The 19956-nt window shown below is 36.4% G+C and overlaps 2 protein-coding genes across 5 annotated transcripts; one reads left to right on the forward strand and one right to left on the reverse strand.

Moving 5' to 3' along the window:
- Positions 1-630: 630 nt before the first annotated feature.
- LOC127939042 (prostaglandin G/H synthase 2-like) lies at positions 631-4479 on the reverse strand. Its single transcript, XM_052536032.1, has 10 exons — positions 4318-4479; positions 4072-4188; positions 3836-3979; positions 3555-3698; positions 3007-3188; positions 2832-2915; positions 2403-2649; positions 1932-2218; positions 1659-1806; positions 631-1525 (listed from the first exon to the last, which is right to left on the reverse strand). The coding sequence occupies exons 1-10, from the start codon at positions 4373-4375 to the stop codon at positions 1116-1118; spliced, it is 1821 nt and encodes a 606-aa protein (XP_052391992.1). The 5' UTR covers positions 4376-4479; the 3' UTR covers positions 631-1115.
- A 1371-nt stretch (positions 4480-5850) lies between these two features.
- Positions 5851-18813, forward strand: LOC127938002 (cytosolic phospholipase A2). Of its 4 annotated transcripts, XR_008148610.1 has the most exons (19): positions 6748-7278; positions 7550-7672; positions 8221-8302; positions 8461-8609; positions 9174-9287; positions 9515-9552; positions 9653-9797; positions 11168-11304; positions 11419-11641; positions 11758-11872; positions 13659-13796; positions 14261-14350; positions 14810-14875; positions 15225-15422; positions 15515-15699; positions 16074-16263; positions 16418-16575; positions 16698-16827; positions 17327-17463. XR_008148610.1 is itself a non-coding variant. In XM_052534357.1 (18 exons), the coding sequence occupies exons 2-18, from the start codon at positions 7646-7648 to the stop codon at positions 17462-17464; spliced, it is 2193 nt and encodes a 730-aa protein (XP_052390317.1). In that variant the 5' UTR covers positions 5851-5957; positions 7550-7645; the 3' UTR covers positions 17465-18813. The 4 variants fall into 4 exon arrangements, 3 of the variants coding, with proteins under 3 accessions (XP_052390317.1, XP_052390318.1, XP_052390316.1); XM_052534357.1 differs by lacking the exons at positions 6748-7278; positions 16698-16827 and adding an exon at positions 5851-5957 and having other exon boundaries at positions 17327-18813; XM_052534358.1 differs by lacking the exons at positions 6748-7278; positions 16698-16827 and adding an exon at positions 5972-6066 and having other exon boundaries at positions 17327-18813.
- Positions 18814-19956: the final 1143 nt, after the last annotated feature.

A 19956-nucleotide genomic window follows, 5' to 3' on the forward strand; every position in this document is an offset into this window, starting at 1 on the left:
CAATTTTGTCTTTACTGTTCTTATGGAGGAAACTGTATTTATCAGTTTAATTATTAATTAATTTCAAATTCAAAACCAAATAACGTGATGTGATGAGAACTTATATTTCTGTATGTTTATAAATGTGTTTTGTGTGTTCTGATTCACTGTATAGGATCTCTCATTTTTAGCAATATTTGCTGAAGTGAAATCAATTGAGGAAAGTATCCATTAAAAATGGTACATTAACAACATGCATCTGACCTGTTGTGACCTGAGCTGTAATTTTTAATACTGACTTGCAAATCACACAATTTACTTTGAGTTCTAACTATGTTGTAATACATTGACGATATTTGCATTTTTCACTTCTTAAGAAAGTCAACACCCCCTCTGAATTTTGTTTCTACATGTTGATTCCGACACATTTGTCTGTGTGTGAAGACATCACTTCAAATCATAAAACATTCTTTGTAGACTAAAAATAATATAATCTGTCATCATAAAGATTAGATTGATTGCCTTGGAATTTGTTATCTGAATATCTTCATTTTTATGTGCTTACAATTTATACCAAATAAAATAGGATCACGTATTTTAATGCACAAATATGACAAGCTTTTTGTAAGAATGCACACACAGAAAACAATGTAAAAGTATTAGTCTCACTGTGATTTATTATTTCAAAAGGTCATATTTCAAGTATAAAAAAAGTATGAAAATATTCAAAAAGACAAGAAGAGTGAGATATTTTGTTAGAAAGAAAACTTTTCTTTTGTTTAGTATTCTGGGATCTTGAGATGTTTCATAATGGAAATTGAAAGAAACAAAGGAAGAAAAAAGGCAGATGGTAAACAAACAACACAAGTTAAACAGTTTTAACATTGTAAACAACTACAAACGTTATTCAAGTAAAACCATGACACAATGTGACAGAATAAGCTATTCAGCATTATAGCATTGCTAAAAACAATACATACAATGTACATATTTTATAAATAGCTAAACATAAAGAAACAGATTTGTACAAAAACTATGCATTAAAATCTGAATTAAAAGATAATTTTCTCAGTGTAATAAATAACATAAATAACCTATAAATAAATAAATAATGACTTTCTTACACAATACATCTATCAGAGTTCAGATGCTCGTTCTTTGAGTAAAACTGTTGGGTTGACTTTTTGATTCGAGTGGGAAGTACTTGCATTAATAGTGGTTGGTACTGAATTTTCTACATTAGGCACGTTGAAAGATGCCACAGGGCAGGGCCCTTTGACGTTATTGCAAACCAATTTCTGCAGAGAGGCAGTGTTAACAATCTCAAAGCCCACTTTGCCACCAAAGGTGCTTGGTTTCCAGTACTCAGGGGAACAGATGGGATTCCCCATAAGTCCTTTGAGGGAGTAGGGGGCACCCATTTCCACCATGGTCTCCCCAAAGATGGCGTTGGTCCTGGGCTTCTCAACCAACAACCCAGTATAAAGCTCCACTGCATCCACATGCCCGTACAACTCTTCAAGTTCAGCAGCCATCTCCTTTTCTCCTAAAACATAAAACAAGCTCTGTCAACTCAAATTGTTGTCTACAAATACCAAATACCATCTATAAACACCTAAGAAATATTGTAGAAAACATCCATGTTCAGACCTGATAAATGGAAAAGTATTAACCCTCACCTGTCATATCTTCGAAGGATGTGTATGGCTTCATGTTAAAACGTTTCCTGTAGGCATTAATAGATTGGTAGCGCATTTTCCTGCTGTCTTCAATTGACTTCATGGCCACCATTAACACAGCTGGTGGAACATTACGCCCTCCAGCCACCTGAAGTAAAAGAGAAGATTTATAATCCACCAAACCCGCACCACGAGCGGTACCTTGCAACAGTATCTAATATGAGTTAGTTTAGCTAAACTTTTTTTCTTCTATTTGAATACATAAAAGCTTACCCTTCCAGCGATCTGTTTGGTGAAGGATTCAACCAAGCCGTTGATGCCATAGTCTGTCACTATAGAGGTGTTGAAGAGGAACTGCTTATAACTGTAGACTTCATCCTGGATGTGAAATTCATCAGGCATTAGGGGATGCCAATGGTAAAGAGTGTTGAACTCAGAAGCGATCCTGTTCTGGTACTGGAAACGCTCGTCGAAGAGAAGTTCGGGATCAAACTTGAGCTTTAAGTGGTATCCGCTGAGATGTTGCACATAATCTTCAATAATGATTTTGATCGTCTCACCTACAGAGTCAGATTATACAAGGGTTAGAACTACTGGAGTTGTTGTAAGTGTATTCGGAGGTACAACTATGAATACATCCATTTACAACATTCTGCTAAATATCCAATTTACATATTCGCCTGGTTCTAAATATACTTATCCGCTTGTAACCAATCAAAATTTCTTTTTCTGTGGGACACTCACCAATAAGGATGAGCCGTGTGGTCTGAAACAGCCTCTCGTCATCCCAGTCAGGATGCTCCTTCTTTAGTATATCACACACTCGGTTGTGTTCACGCAGCCAGATGGTAGCATACATCATGAGTCCTGGAACCAGTCCAAATGCCTCGTGACCCACAGCAAAGCGACGAGACTCAGGTACGTGAGGAGGGTAGTGCATGTCTACTTGAACCTCGCTGACTGTCGGGGGATAAATCTCACCCTCCACAACCTGGTTAAGGCAATGAACATGAATTGAGTCCAATTTTCAGAAAACCATGCTTGCAATATGAAAGTGAAAAATAAGTAACAAGGGAGTAAAAATAGCAAAATTGCATAAAAGGGAGGGAGTTTGAAGTGACAGAGTACAGTAAGAGGTTATTTGAAATAAGTTTGGGTGGAGACATTCCTTACCTTATATCTCATCTTGCCGTCCTTGAAAAGTCTCAGCTTGTGTTGGCGTTCAAGGTCCTGTCCATATATGTGTCCCAAGTCAACCTAAAAACATCAGGCAAAGTCAGTCAGATACTAATGTGAATGTGAAAGGAGCGTTAATACATTTAAAAAGTCCTATCTTTAAGATACGCACCCCATGATTTAGTGCTTTTGTGAAAGCTGGACCTTTCTTCATGTCGGATTTGAAGAACTGGTGTGTAAAATGTTGGGCAAAGAAAGCGAACATAAGACTGGTGTGTTGAGGGTCTGGGATAAACTTCCTCCTGACAAGCAGTTTCTCAGCCAGAAGCTTTACGTCTGGCAGCTCTTTCTTACCTGGTAAAACAAAAGAACGAATAATGAGAAAAAGACATCCACCATATAAAATATCTACAACTCCAATTCTGAGTGTTAAACATCAACCCAAATTTGTAACAATAAACCAAGAGTTCAAGCATTCTGTGCAATTAAAAAAAAAAAATTCTAGCATCTCTGACTTTAATTGATGGAGATTAATAATAATAAGCAATATTATTATTGGCAATAATAAGGTCCTATATTTTTTAAGCTTTTCTTATCCACACACCCAAAACATGCAGGCAGGCACACAGGTTGAGTCCACAAGCTTCCTGTCTAGCAGTTATGCTAAAATGTGAATGGTCAGAAATGTGAGAAAACAGGTCTGAGGACAAAGAGACTCACCTGCGACTCCCATCGGTGTTGGGCAATCGTGTGGGACAGGAGGCAGTGTGCGAGTGTAGTAGGAGAGATTAGAGTAGGCTTCCCAGCTTTTGTAACCGTAGTCAGCATTGTATAAAGGGGGGCTATCAATCAGATGGGCACGCGCTGGTTTAGGAGGAAAAGAAATTGTTTTAATTTTTGGAGTACATGTATAATTTACATCATTGCTTTAAAGAAACTTTTAAGGTTACAATTTTAATTTGAATTCAAACTGTATGTTGGAAACTCTTATAATAACTTACATGTTAGCACATATCTCATTAAGCCATTTCTTAAAAAGGACAAGTTGTTGACAATATTCCACAAGCTTTTGAAGTGTGTGAGAATATAATGCACCGTGTTGGGAGAAGGCTTCAGAGAAACTTTCACCCATGTGAGAAACTCGGCTGTAAAAACGACACCAAAGTAAAAGGTTAGTTGGGTACTGACAGAGAACAGGAAGCTAATTCTTTTACAGAAGTCTCTGCTGTTTACTTACGTGCTGTACAGTTTTGACCGTGGTATCCAGTGCGTGTACAGTCACATTCATACGAGTCTGAGCCCAGTGCCGTACAGACGCCTCGATTCTGACATGGCTGAGAGCAACAAGGGTTGGCTGCATCACCAAAAATAGTCATCATTTTAGACGGCTTGACATGCATCATTTACATAATACTGGACAAATTCCTAATTAGTCATTATAGATGTGAATACTAAAATATCTATCAGTGAAGAAATTACTTACCTCCTTGGCAAACCATGAAACCCAGGTGCAAAAGAATAAATAATACCAAACAATTCATTCTCGTGGCCGTATAGTGGTAGAAGAATTGGCTCGTTCCTCGCCAGTTCAGATGAGAGAATGAATGAACTTCCGAGTGAGTGAGGTGCAGTTTTATGAGCAGCGGAGTGACGCAACAGAGACTTTCGCTTGACGGAATCCAGCATGACTCATCATCCGCACGTCTACAGTAATGAAGGGGGATAAAGACATAAAAGAAAAAGGGATAATCGTTTGTTGGTGTGGCGTAACGCTACTTGATTATCGGATGTCATAAACTATTATCCCGAAGGCTATCGGGAGATACGATAATACCCTCATAGTTTATTAATGTCTTGTCAATTTATAAGATTTTTCACTTACCAATAGGAACCAAAAAAAATTCTAATAAATTGTGATAAAAATAATAATAATAAATTATAATTTGATGCACCCTCTGCTAAATGCTGAATGTCTCACTAACAACAAACACACACACACACACACACACACACACACACACACACATATATATATGTATATTCATATGAATATTATATTTATATATAAATGTAAATTATTTATTATAAAAATTATTTATATAGGCTATTTTAATTAGATTATTGGTATTATTATTTTATTTTTTTGTTGGGCGCCAATGTGGTGGTGCAGCCTAATCCGGTGAAAGGGGGAAAGTCTCATTCAATTAAATTATAGGAAAAAATTACAAAAGTTAAAAAATATTACAATTATTAGGCTACTATAGTTATTAAAACACCAAAGCAATAGTGTTTTTTATGATAATAAAGCTATATACTATTTTAAACATGTAAACAATATTAAATTAACGTCGTTAATAGCCTAGCCTACATTAGCTTTTTGTAGAAAATGTTGAATAAACTTACAAAGATGTATGAAACCAACATAAATACATCACATGGCAGTTTGTTTTAAACGAGCCTTTTTTCTTTATATATATCCTATATCTATCTATCTATCTATCTATCTATCTATCTATCTATCTATCTATCTATCTATCTATCTATCTATCTATCTATCTATCTATCTATCTATCTATCTATCTATTTTTTTCCATTAGCCTAATCTTTATCGTCCACGTTTTTTTAATTGTATTTTTTGTCACATTTTGAAGTTCATGTAGTGGAACTGCCACCTGGTGGCAGAAATGAATGACTCAACTGCGTATAGTAATTCTTCTAGCAAGAGAAACCTGTTTTCCTCATCGTTTCTCCTGACTGTTACCTTGGGAAAACATCACTCTTTCTTTATGATTGTTTTGCACGAAATTTCCAGTGCACATTTTTCCCTCCAAAAGACATTTGCCTTTGTAACTTTTTGTGCTTTATTTTTACAGCCTATGTAACAAATTTACTCTACAATAAAGTGTAATCCGTCTGCAATATGAAAACTGCACACAGAGCAGGATAAGGACGATGCTAATGGACGAAGAGACAGGAAGCCTGTCGTAGAACCTCCTCCTCCTCCTCTTCTTCTTCTTCTTCTTCTTTTTAAAATTATAGTCTGATAGAAGCACAGTCTCGGTGTTAAAGACGATTGATCTTTCCCCCTAAAGATTTCTGGTTTGAGGTTCACTCCAGCCCAGGGTAAGATCAAAGGTCAATTACTCAGTCTGTTAGTTGTTTACTGCAGGTAAGCTGTCACTCATCGTAATGTAAAAATAGCGATGCGAAGCTCGAGGAAAACACCAGCTCTGTAAGTGTAATCTACGGACAGTCCGAGGGCAATACATGTTTTAAAAAGTTTCAATTCGTTTCAGAATATGCTGTTGAAATGTCAAAAGCACATGTCCGTTCATCTGAGTTTAAACTGCTGCACGAGTTTTGGGATATAACGGCACTGCTGACAGATGAAAGATCCGATTCAGATCTTCAGTCTTGAAACTTTTTCTTAGCAAGATCATACTGTAGATAGAGTGCAATATCGGAGTAGCGCATGTCGTAGTTTTAATACATTTAATAGGCTAAATAACAGATTTGGAGGAGTTTCATTTCAATAAAGCTTTTATTAGTATCTTACGTAAATAAAATAGATCAGTATGCAATATAATATAATATAATGTAATATAATGTAATATAATATAATATAATATAATATAATATAATATAATATAATATAATGTGTTACTGTTAATAATGAGAGTTTTGAGGCACCATCATTGTCTTGTGTCTTGTCATGTCTACGTGACCATGTCCATTTTGCAGTGAAGTGAACGTGATCTGGCTCAGCGTAAAGATTACACGCTCCGATTAGCATCAAAAGCGTCTTTTGTGTCACTCAAGTTCCAGACAAGTCAATGACTGATGTGTATTCTATTTGAGTCGACGTTTTTATGGACGGATTTGATTGAGCAAATCAGAGAACCTGACATTCTCCGTTAGGCTGGTGATGATACACTCAACTTTTTGAGCAATGTAGCCGGGAAATTTTGAGAGATGTTGACGTCAACGGGCAACCAGGTGAGACACATGGCCCACGACCGATTTAAAATAAACAGATATAAATGTTTTGCCCATTCTCAGTGGGAAAGTGCCCAAGCAACATTGCTCAGAAAAGTTGCCGTGTGTATCATCTTCCCGCAATTTTAGCTTCCGCTGGATTGCACAATATTCTGCGCATAATACTTGCAATTATAATACTGACTTCTAAGCATATGCTGACTGTCGTAGTCATTGCAGTTTACCAGTGTAGCTATATGTTACTTCTTGCTCAGTGAGTTTCGGTATGCGGCTTAGACTTTAACAACTTCATCCAACCACAGACACTGTCTCTGCCGACTCACTGCACACTTCCCGTTTTATTATTATTTTGACTTATTTTCAGTACATCTGACAAGCCTCTCTCTTTCACATACACAACATGCACACACTTTCACCAATGCCATGCTCATTTGGTTCTTAGTGCAAGGTAAGGATTACATTTAAAGATTTTTGTTGTTGTTGCTATTTAGAATTTGCAATTCTTCCACTTTCTTTACAATCCTAACCATGTCTTTCGTAAGGATATTGTTAGTTGTATTAGAAAAACGTATGTCATGTAGGCTACAACATGTTCTTTGTGACTATGTATAGTATATAACCCCAAACCTCTCTTTCCATCACATGTAATTTTTTTTTATATGTGTCCCTATTCACATCATGAAAATGTTTGACATTTTTTAAATTTTTTGTGCATTTAGATGTCCAGTGGCATAGACACCTTGTCTGGGAGCAAAGTTCTTTGAGGAATTCCTCTGATAACCGGACACTTTGTCTAATTTAGTGGTGGAGGCACCATGTCACAAACAGATCATCACATCTTTGTAAGCAAGAGAAAAACCTCATATTTATGCATAAGAATAGCTGTAAATACCTAAACCAGTGAGTGGAGTGTGGCCTTCAAGGTGGCAAGCCAAAATATTAGGCAGTTTATCAGCACAGATGTTTTTTTGGGTAACTACTATGTTGGTTTTTCAAGAACTTCTTGTATTTTTGTTAATTTTACATGTAGAATGCTGATGTGCATCAATGTGGATATCATGATATGTCATTCGTGGCCATTTTTTGGACAGATTCATCGTGCATTTAAGGTAGATTGGCCAATGCTGGCTTATAAGTAAAAAGCTAAATTATGTGGACTCATTTTGTAGTCTTATATGTAAACAGAAACAGACAAATCATATGCTACCAGCCGCACATCAAACTTTGTTTTTATGTTGTCAGGCTCCACAAAAATTCTCTTACCATCAAGTTTAAGAGAGACATTTTTAATCTTCTGGCTAACTTCCTCAAAATGATGATGTATTGGTGTGTAAAAGACATGTTAATCACCAGCTCACACAGTTAATCACACCAGCATACACTTTTTTAGGTTGAACAGCAGATCTCACACAAACTCAAAGTGAAAGTGCTGCGGGCCGAAAATGTCACCAAGGGACCTCTTGGAGACTTGTGTGAGTACTTGTATTTTATACTTTTTAAATAAAAGTTTAGGTACTTAAGGCACAGGAATTGCACATCACACAGTATAATGCATTGCCTTGATTTATTATTTCACAGAATAAATCATTCATGATTGCTTCTAACACATTAACTAAACACATGCTTGTAGTGGATACCCCCGACCCATATGTGGAGTTGTTCATCCCAACTTCCCCAGAGAGCAGAAAGAAAACACAACATATAGACAACAACATCAATCCAGAATGGAATGAGGCCTTTGAATTCATCCTCGACCCCAACCAAAACAATGTGCTTCAGGTAAAGAGAAACAAATTTAATTTCTGGACCAAATCTAAACTTAATCAGCTCTTCTTCAATATCACTTGTCATTATATTAGTGTCATTTGATATCTACTCCACAGAAGAGGAAAATAAATTAATATTAAAGGTGTAAAAATGTGTCATTTCTGGCCCACTAGTTGGATCAGGTGGAAACTCAGAATGACTGTTTCCAAATAGGTTTGCCGTTGTTTACCATTGTTGAAAACATTAACCATAGCTTTAAACAACCCCCCCCCCCCAAAAAAAAAAAAACAGACCAATGTTATAAAGTGCCACAGAAGTCAAAGTACATCAACCTCAAAATGTAGGCTATCTGCATATTTAATTGGGATAGGAGAATGTTTTTTTAACAATGAAAAAATACACATTTCCCGATTGCAGTACACTGACATATCATTTTAAACAAAATATCTTGTTTTTTCCAACTTCATGTAGTAATTTGAACCTTCCCTCAAATCTTCAAATGTTGATCAGTCTTTTGGAACGCACTGTTCTAGTGCATGTCGAATCAATGATATTGTTTCTGTCTCTTGTTTCCAGTTGACATTAATGGATGCTAACTATGTTGTGGATGAAATGTTGGGTACGGCTTCATATGACATCGCTAAACTTAAAGTTGGACAAACAGTACTGGTGTCGTTTCTTATAGGAAAAGTAAGTTTTATCTGTTCGATGAGCACTTTCTCTTCAAAAGCATGTGATGCATGAGTTGGTGATGTTTGCAGTTTTTAAAAAGAAAACCGATCCTTTTATATCTATTTTTTATAGTACAATAGCTTATATATAGATTATTGTATTGTCAAAATGGAAGAAACTTCCTCTTCTGCTGATGTAATAATGTATGTAATAATAATGTAATAACAATGTCTGTTGTTTCACAGATGACCAATGTGTACTTAGAGCTTTCCTTGGAGGAGTGGTACGTATCACAATGAACAAAACTGGCTTCTGTGAGTTGTGTACAATAATATATCATTTTGAAGCATCATAAATCTGACCCCTTTTTTCAATGTCCTCAGCTCATCAATGGACTTGCGGTTCGATCTGGATCTGTGCCCTAAAGAGATGCTCTACAGACAACATCGGCGTGATAGAGTCATGCTGGGCATCAAGAAATTGTTGCACATGGAGGAACCTTCCTCTCTCCCTTCATCTGCTCATGAGGTACCACCCATTCATTGACTGGTTCCTCATGGAGGCTCATATTAAGAATCAGACTGATTCTGGTGCACTGTGATGATGTGACACTATTGTTCTTGTGAGCAAGGGGGGTGTGGTTGCATGAAACACAGTACAGTACCTGTTTAATGCAGATGTCACCATACTGTCATTAAAATAGAAACACCTAATGAAATACAGTAGAACATCAAGACATTCATTACACAATACAATGAAAAGATAGACAATTGAGTAGCACTGCTGACTCAGAATTCCCTCCAACAGCTCAGATTTCCACATAACGTTAGGAAAGTCATCATCTACCAGATAAGCTATTTGGCAACATCCAGCAGCTTCGACAAAGTACTCATTAAAGCTCTTAGTAAAATAAGCACTTTGAAGACTGACAGTGTTTTGTCTTGGAATTATCTCAGACACCCTTCATTGTCAAGTTTCTGTTTTCTTTGTCACATTTCTTCCTTTGCTAGTTCAGTCTTGGCTCTGCATGTCAAAATTGGACATTTGAGTCCAAACAGGAAGTTTTAGATAAGACGTGAAAACTCATAGGGCTTGTGTAATACAGGATGATTTCATAAAATAAATAAACAGACCACAGGCGGGAAATGAAGAAAGTTGAACTGCTTTTGTGCATTTAAATGGAATCAGTCACATAGTCAATACAGTTACATTGCTGTTAGAAATGTTAACATTATGGCTAAGGATCCAGAGCACAAACTTAAAGATGCTTCGTTCACATCTTAATAATAATAATTATTAATTATTCCTTACATTTATATAGTGCTTTTTTGGGCACTCAAAACACTAGGAGGGGGTTAAACGTTGGGATATGTACCCCTTATTAGCATATTAAACATAAATACGATTTCTGTCACTTGATTGTTAGCACCATGTAAATACAAAACATAAACTTTTGGAATCAACAGTAGGTCAATTGTACACATTTCTGTTTGATATGTAATCTATCAATGCCAGTGTTAGCTGGCACGTTTTCCTTGTTCTTAAATACACAGTGTAACTCAATTAGCAACCTTCTATGCGGTGATGTACATGACATGGAAACAGATCATTAAAAATAAAAATATAGTGTGTCGAGTTACAACTTCGAGTTACAACTTCCTTTAAATCAAAAAGTGAAAACAAAGTAATAAAACATGCATGGATAAATCATTCGTAATCAGATCTATAACATGCATTTAGATTATTACATTAATCTCAGATCATTAGAGGACATTCTTTGCAGTAAATTGCACGGTCAATTATTATTTTTACTGAATGTTTTTTTAAAGGTACGCTATTGTTAGTATTTTGGTAGCAATTTTACTCTGTCATTAATATTTGTGTTGTCTTTTGTGCAGGTCCCAGTGATTGCTGTTCTGGGATCAGGGGGAGGTTTCAGGGCGATGATCGGGTTTTCGGGGGTTATGAAGGCTTTGTATGAGTCTGGAGTTCTGGACTGTGTCACATATGTTGCTGGCCTCTCTGGATCCACCTGGTATGAGGACATTTAACAATGTTTTTTTTTTTTAATTCTGTATATTGTATATTTTGTATATTTATCTTTTTCAGTTCCTACTCAAATGCTCATTTGCTGTTGTGTGTTCCACAGGTACATGTCCACTTTGTACTCCCACCCAGAGTTCCCCACTAAGGGCCCAGAGCAGATCAACCAGGAGCTGATGAATCTTGTGAGCAGTAACCCTCTCCGTCTACTCCTTCCCAAACATATCACTAACTACGTACATGCCCTGTGGAGCAAGAAGACCACAGGGCAGCCTGTTACCTTCACAGATATCTTTGGGATGTTGATAGGTGAAACGCTTATTCCCTCTGTAAGTATCTTATCTTTTGGAGAGTTTGCTTTCTTCCTGCCTTTAACTGATTCAGAAATGGACAATACTCGTCTGGCAATACAAATGCTCCATTTCTCTTTCTGCTTTCTCAACAGAGGATGGACATCAAGTTAAGTGAGTTGCAGGAAAAGATAAATGAAGCTCAGGCTCCTCTGCCCTTGTTCACCTGCCTGCATGTAAAACCAGATGTCTCTGAGCTTAAGTTTGCAGGTAAAAGCGTGCATATTCCCATTACCATCCTTATCTGAAACATTATTGCAAACTTTTCATTGCAAATCAAATTGTAACAATTTAACATGAATTTCAGAATGTCTTATTTAGTATCTGTGCATGCATATTTGTGTCAAAACATCTATGATTACAATGTCAAGAATAGCTGATTATTTTCTTTCTAAAAAAAATAAAAATAAAAATAAACAGTTGTGGCAAATACATGTGTAGGGTAGTAACATGCCTTGGAAATATACAAAGACTATTATCAGCTACCTGAATGGAGGGGGGTGCTATTTATAGTAGTCTGACCTGTTGAACTGCCTGGTGAGAATCCAACTGCGTCAGCAGATTAGTGTAAGAATGTGAACAAGCATGTAAAATGTCTTTTTTTAGTTCAGAGCATACTTGTATTGTTCTTCTAAATCCCTAAGAAAGCCCTGAAGTGCCACACGTTTTAGTCATTTAAAGGTTTGTCTGTCAGTCTGTAATTGACCTATCGGTAAGCCCCGCCCCCTTAGTTACTGTTGCTCCCTTGGACAAACAGTTGCAAACTGTATTACAGTGACAGCTGTAAGTGTGAAAACATTGTCCCTATATCTTTTTGATCAATTTTGGACAAAGAAGGAAATGGGAAAAATATTGTGGGTATTAATTTGCAAGCGAGGGATCACATATCACAATGCAAGTGGGAGAAACCTCATGTTACGTTCCTCACAATCACAGATGACAACATCCCGGATCTACACTGTTCATGTATTGCAGGGTACAATTAAATTAATTTACATTTTTGAAGCATAAACCCCATAAAAATGATGCGAGCTTAGGATCTTCCAGTGTTTCTCTATGACGCTGAAACCTAAAGATGTCCGAGTTCTGCTCCCTGTGCAACTGATACTCAACTGTCATTGGCTCATCTGTGTTCAAAGGGAGGGGCTTACCGGTAGGTCAAATTGAATATAGGCCATATACATTTCTCCTATTTCTGTTGCAATTGACTGAGCAGGTCAAGCCTTGTGAGCTTTCTGGTTTAAGAAGTAAAGAATGGTAAAAAAAATAGTAAATAAATGAATCTTACCTAAGAACAGATTTACATCACATGTGAGTTGCATTTTAATGCAAATAGCTGTTTTAATAGAACAAGTCATTTATAAAAAAAGAAAAAAAAATTCAGACAGCACACCTGTCTCAGGTATTTTGTTTTTGTTATAAACATGCATCAGTGCAGTTTGTATAACTGCGGCCGAATGAAAGCAACTATTCAGATACTGAGACACTCAAGAGAATCACCCTCACGTCACAACTCATTGAGGTACGAAAATAATCCTAGGAGACAGAAAGACATCCGAACCACTCCTACCTCCACAATAGACTTAAACTGTGAAAACTGTCAAAACCTCCAACTCTGATTAATCATTTTTGTCTGAAAAAGCGTCATTCAATTTTCTGCAGGCCCACTCACACAAAAGCTATTTCGTTTGGTTGATTCATGCATCTACCTTTGTCAAAATTAAAATGCGTTATCAACATTCTCAGCAAGCTGAAATCTGCTTTCGCACATTCACAGAAAATATTGGAAATATGCAATATGTCATTCTGTATCCTGGAACCTAGTGTTGGTGTGATGTCCAAAATTATAATTTACCCATAGATATAATTTGGCTTCCTGTTATTATTGTTATCGTTAGTTTTTATTTGTTGTCATGGGCATGTCTTGCAGATTCCTGTTGGTTGTGCATACATTTCTATTGCGGTTGTGTTTTGACTGGCGTGTTTTAACCGACAGATTGGGTGGAGTTCAGTCCATATGAGATCGGAATGGCTAAATATGGAACCTTCATGACCCCTGACCTTTTTGGAAGCAAGTTTTTCAGGGGTAACGTGGTCAGGAAGCATGAAGAGAACCCTCTTCACTTCCTTATGGGTAAAGAGTCTTTGTTTTCTGGATTTCACTTAGTAGTATGTGGAGAATAATAAGAAAGTGAAATTGTCAGTGTGGCATATTCACTGTCAGAGTCAAATGTCACCTGTTTTAAGGGTGTTGGTTCAGTCATTTACAATATTCCCATCCTTACTGTATTGTGATACAAGAAAAGTTAGTGTTACACACACACGCAAAATTCAGGACAGTCACTGTGAAAAAAATAAAGCTTATTTTAATATTATATTTTATTTTATTTTCATGTATTATTATTATTAATTAAAGCATAAAGTGAAGTTATACAGCACAATGTGAAGTACACACCATGGTAGCATTTGAACTTTATTTTGGATTTCATTTATTTTATTTTATTTTATTTTTTTTAGATTTTGAGGTGAAATATGGTAAAATAATACAACGTTATTTTTTAGTATACGGGATACAGTGTGTTTGTAAATGTTGCACAGGTGTGTGGGGCAGTGCCTTCTCTATCCTGATCAACAGAATTCTGGGAATCAACGATGTGACCAATGGCAGTACCATGGAGGAAGAACTAGGTATGATCACCAGCTTAATTACAGATCCATGAAAAGTCTGTTTTGATCTGCATGCCACTCAAATTTCCACAGATTTGTGTAGAATGTGAACGTCCTTCATTGAAAGTTATTTTCCCCTTGTGTGTTGAATGTATGCATTTGTATTAATAATATTCTTGTTGCGTCAGAGTAGCAAAAGTGGAAGAATATGTTGCAGAATGATGGTGCCTTTAGTGTTTGCATGTCTGATGTATGATGGAACGAAACTGTGATGTTATCAGACAGCTACACCAATGTGTGATTACCAATGAACTTGTGCTTAAATAAAGCAACATTTGTGAGGCCCACATCGCATGCAAACATTCTGGCACACACACTCATTCTGGGATGATCTAAGAGATTGTGACACTCTCAGGAAGACGTCTGTTCGAGCTGGTTTACACTGTGGCTTTGATGCTCATTTGCATATTTCTTCTACAGAACAGATCAAACCGGAAGACATTATAGGAGAGGACAGTCCAGATAATGATGAAGTCCCACATAAAGGTGGGATTTTACAACATCTACACGACACATTAAGTAGCTTAGTTGCAAACATTTCCAAACATTTCAATGCCACGGACCCCCAAAATCCCCTCCTTCCTAAATTATAAAGGCAGTTATATATTTGCATGTATAAAAACCAAATGTATGCCAAGAAAAAATAGAAACATTTTAATTATGTGCAAAATATTATTTGGAAAATATTACAATAATAATGTCAAATTTATTTCACTCATTGTAAAAAAAATAATTAAAATCTATGAGATTTTTTGGGGGGATCCCACAGCACCCTATCAAAATATCAGTGCAAATCCTTAAATATAATGATTTTGGTTTTGCCTTACACCTGCAGAGGACGAGTATCAGGCGAGCTGGATGCAGCGCATGGTTAGCTCTCTGTTCAGTGACTCGGTTCTTTTTAAAACACGAGAAGGCAGAGCAGGAAAGGTACACAACTTCATGCTTGGCTTAAACCTCAACAACGATGTGCCATGTTCCCCTTTCAATGAGGCCGTCAGTCCCATGGAGGATGAAATCGATGCGGTCACAGGTAAGAGTTCATGTTTGTTATGGTCATTTAAATTTACTGAATTCATCTCAAGTGTTCGCTTATTGTTCTTTTCTAATGTTGGATGCTTTCAGACCCATTTGAGTTTGACCGGATCTACGAGCCGTTAGACGTAAAGAGCAGGAAGATTCACATGGTGGACAGTGGCTTGACCTTTAACCTGCCTTATCCTCTGATTCTAAGGCCTCAGAGAGGTGTCGACCTCATCATCTCTTTTGACTTTTCTGCCCGACCGAGCGACTCCAGTCTTCCATTTAAGGTTAGTACTTGGGCTAGCAATTAAACATGTTAATTTTGAATTGTAGTGTCCCTGTGGCTCAGTGGTAGAGCATTGCATTAGCAGCACAAAAGGTTGTGGGTTCAATTCCCAGAGAACACATGTTAGCTTGAATGCACTGTAAGTCGCTTTGGATAAAAGCATCTGCTAAATGCATACATTTATTTAATTTATTATAAACAAAGAAAGAAACTTATATGTATATCAATTTAGTAGTATAAAGAACCCTGCCAATGTAAATATATGTGATTTACTTTTATTGATTATTTAATCTGCATATGATGTAAAATCATGCTCATACATGCACAGACAATTTGTACGACACATAAGTTTAGTAAATGATTGTTCCTTTGTAGGAACTTTTGCTAGCTGAGAAATGGGCACGAATGAACAAACTTCCGTTTCCCAAGATCGACCCAAAGGTGTTTGATCGGGAGGGGATGAAAGAGTGTTATGTATTTAAACCTAAACCGGGAGAAAAGAACTGCCCCACTATCATCCATTTTGTCCTGGTCAATATCGAATTCAGGACGTTCAAAGCCCCAGGTCAGTGTTCTTTGTCTTCGCGTCTGTGTTTTTAGGGAACTTTTTATGTAAAAGTCAGCTTTGCATATAGAAATGTCATTAAAAGATCAAACATCTCAAATTAGTCAAGAAAACTTGTAAAGAAAACAAATCTAAATGTTTTAAAATGTTGAAGGTGTTCCACGTACGACGGACAAAGAGAGAGAATTTGCAGACTTTGACATCTTTGATGACCCAGAGACGCCCTACTCAACCTTTAATTTTCAGTATTCCAATCAAGCCTTCACCCAGCTGCAAGATCTTATGGAATTCAACACGCTTAATAACATAGAGGTCAGTTTAGCTCAGATACTGTACATGCTGATTTATACGTTTTCTATATTAAAGGTAGGGTAGGTGATAACAAGCATAGACAAGCATAAGATCCCACCCTCCCTACAAATCACTCTTTACAGCCATGCCTCCTCCAAAACACATGAACGCGCACAGACAGACCGGAGGCTAACCAGCGACACGATGAGAGACGTCGTTGTTGGTGGAGGCTTGAATGCAATGCTATCAGATTACTTCACATCTCATTCACTGGTGAGAAAACAGTAAAGTGTATAATATTACAATAATAACACCTTCCATTCTCACTAGGTCTGCAATAGCGTAATGAAATACATATCATGTCTGTGCGATCAGGGTGCATGGAGGTATGCAAATACATACATGAATGGGGAGGTAGGACAGCCTATCGTAGCCCTCGGACCAAACATTTTTTTTTAAATACATATAAATACATTTAGACCACTTCACTTAGTGATTGTTATTGGGATGTGAAAAGACTTTCAACCAGCATAACAAAAACATGTTTTGAACCAAACCACCTACCCTGCCTTTAACATTCAACTTAAAATGATAATAATACTTTGTTCTCGCAGTTTTAATGGGAAACAATATTTTAAAGAAAAACGTTTGAAATGCATTACAGTTAGTTATAGCATATATCAGTTTCTGAACCTCTCTGTTTCTTTAGCTTCATGTTAAGGGTTGTTTATGCTAGTCACATTTTTTAAATCCTCTATCACTGTTTATCTAGGTCATAAAAGAAGGCATAAAGGACAGCATCTTGTATAGGAAGGAGATTCCATCTCGCTTCTCTGCCACTCTTTCTCTCAGTGAAGTACAAAACAAAAAAAAACTGAAGATGGTGTCCAAAGGGCAAGCATGCCAATAATCAGGCGAAGTATGATGGCAATCTAGCCACAGGAAGTTTACAGATGTCACACATCTCACATCATGGAAACAATTGTTTTTTTGTTTGTTTGTTTTAACTGAAACATGACTCCACAAACTGTGAAACCAGATGATCTGGTTTGGTCCCCACACTCCGCAGAACATTCTCATGTAGCCTTTTATTAATAAAAAGAGAAGTGGCGAGAGACAAAATGAAAATAGCATTTACAGTCTAATTGTTTACATTAGGTTGTGTGGGTGTTTTAGTCATTCTAGAAAGTATTTTGATGAACTTCTATCAAGATTTCTATTAAGTTACATACTGTCTATTTAAGGTTTAGAGAGAGATTTACATTGTTCACCCAAAAATAAACTTTTGTCATAATTTTCTCACATCATATACCTCATGTCGCTCTAAACATGCACATTTAATTATTTCTTCAGAAGATAAAAGATATTTTGAGAAACACTGGGATCCAAACAATATTGACATTCATAGTGCAGACAAATAAAAACAATGAAACATTTTTCTAAATATATATTTTTATGTACCACAGAAGTCATACAGGTCTGAAACAACATGAGGGTGAGGAAATGATAACAGAATATTCATTTTTGGTTGAACTATCCCTTTCAATGCAAAATTATCGTTTGATTATAAGAATCGAAACAATCCCAAGGATGTGACCAAAAGTTCCTTTGGGCTTTTGGTGTGTTTGTTAATGTTTTAATGGCAACTGCTAAAACAACATCATATGAGCCCTGATTTATGTTTTATGAACTGAGGGAGGACCTCAACAAAAAGCAACATCTAATCCAAAATCACTATCCTGCTTCAGTTTTTGCTTGGATTTCAGATGCCTTTTTATATATTAGAAATCACCTGAATACTGAATACTAGCAGATGCAATTATTTTGACTAGACAGAGACAATTTACTGGCAGTACTGGTTAGGTTTTATGCTAGAATCCTAGTAAATATGCAACAATGCAGGTATAGTCATTCTCATTGCATAACTCTCATGGTTTCATTAAGTAATCATATGTTGTACAACTGAAACCACAGTAGCTATATCAATGCAACCAAATATCCATTTTCCTTTCTGGCCTTCCCAGAAAGCACTTCAGCACACTGTTACAGTCATAACATTACATATTACATACATTGGACATATGATGTTTTGGGGTTTCTCTTTGTTTTTATGTATGTCACAGGAGGTGAATGGTTTGTTATGCAAAGCATAAGACTCCCATTTAAAACATCCAGCCTACACAGTTACTGCATCACAAACATATTACGTTCTTGTGTAACCTTCACTGAATATAATAAAAAGACACAACACACACTGAATTGCTCATGTCTTCAAACTCTTTGTAAAGATTAACAGTCCTATGGAAGAGTCTTTTTAACCTATTGTGTGCTGTCCAACAACGCAGATAGGATAATGTTTTAACCTTCGATTAAAATGTTGATAGAAGCCCACACTACTTTGTGTCAATTACAGTGTGATTTGTGATGCCGGAATGTTGAGTTCTTTAGCAACAGACAACCAATAATAAAACTGCCTCAGTGCTTCTCTCACTAAATATCAATTCTGTCTACAGCTCCAGAAACGTTCGCGCTGTTTAGCATTCAAAACTGAAACAGTTAAACATCCTGATGAACTGCACTGTAAAAGAGGCATTATAATTATTCTTTTAAGTTTCATAAGAAGTAATACTAGCCTACCAAAGTGAACTTGGTGATATTTTCAAACAGACCTGCAGTTTTTAAAACAGGTCACAATAATATGCCATTCTGGAGCCGTATTCATCCACTGAATATTACTGACTTAATGAATATGCAAATAAATAAGAACGTTAACCCAGAGTTTACGTTTACAGTGTGGAATCCCGAAACCAGGATTAATTACTAACCGAGCAGCAGTAAAACACGAAACAAGATGACCTACAGTAAATTACCCCCGGTTTCGAATGGGTTAACATTTAAGCGTGATAAACGCCAAACATTTAAAGATTGAATGAAAGTGCTCTGTCGACTGTCGCCCTCTACCGTCACTTGTCTTGACCACCACTGCATATTAAATCTTTATTAATCCAAAATCTTTGATTAACAGGCGGACCAACTTTTATACAAATATTAATTTAAGTAATATTATTATAATATAAAATTACAATACATTTTAATATTATTATTTTAATATATGGACGGGCAGAATATTTTGTTTTTTTATATCTAAAAAGGCCTCTCGTGAAAAGTGCCAGTAGACACAACCACAATTAAATGTGTTATTCCAGAAATTACAAGAACTGTGTTTTGTGAAAATATGTTTGTGGGAAAATTAAAATAGGAATGACATTTAATTTACATGGTGGACACTGAGTTAATTTAGTTATAACTAATTTACCGCAGTTTAAACGAATTTAAATCGTCTTGCAGACCCATTGGATGTTTGTTGAGAATCACTGGATTAGGAATTAGAGCGCTTCAGTT

Source organism: Carassius gibelio, chromosome A20 (assembly GCF_023724105.1).
Source record: "Carassius gibelio isolate Cgi1373 ecotype wild population from Czech Republic chromosome A20, carGib1.2-hapl.c, whole genome shotgun sequence".
NCBI lineage: Eukaryota > Metazoa > Chordata > Actinopteri > Cypriniformes > Cyprinidae > Carassius > Carassius gibelio.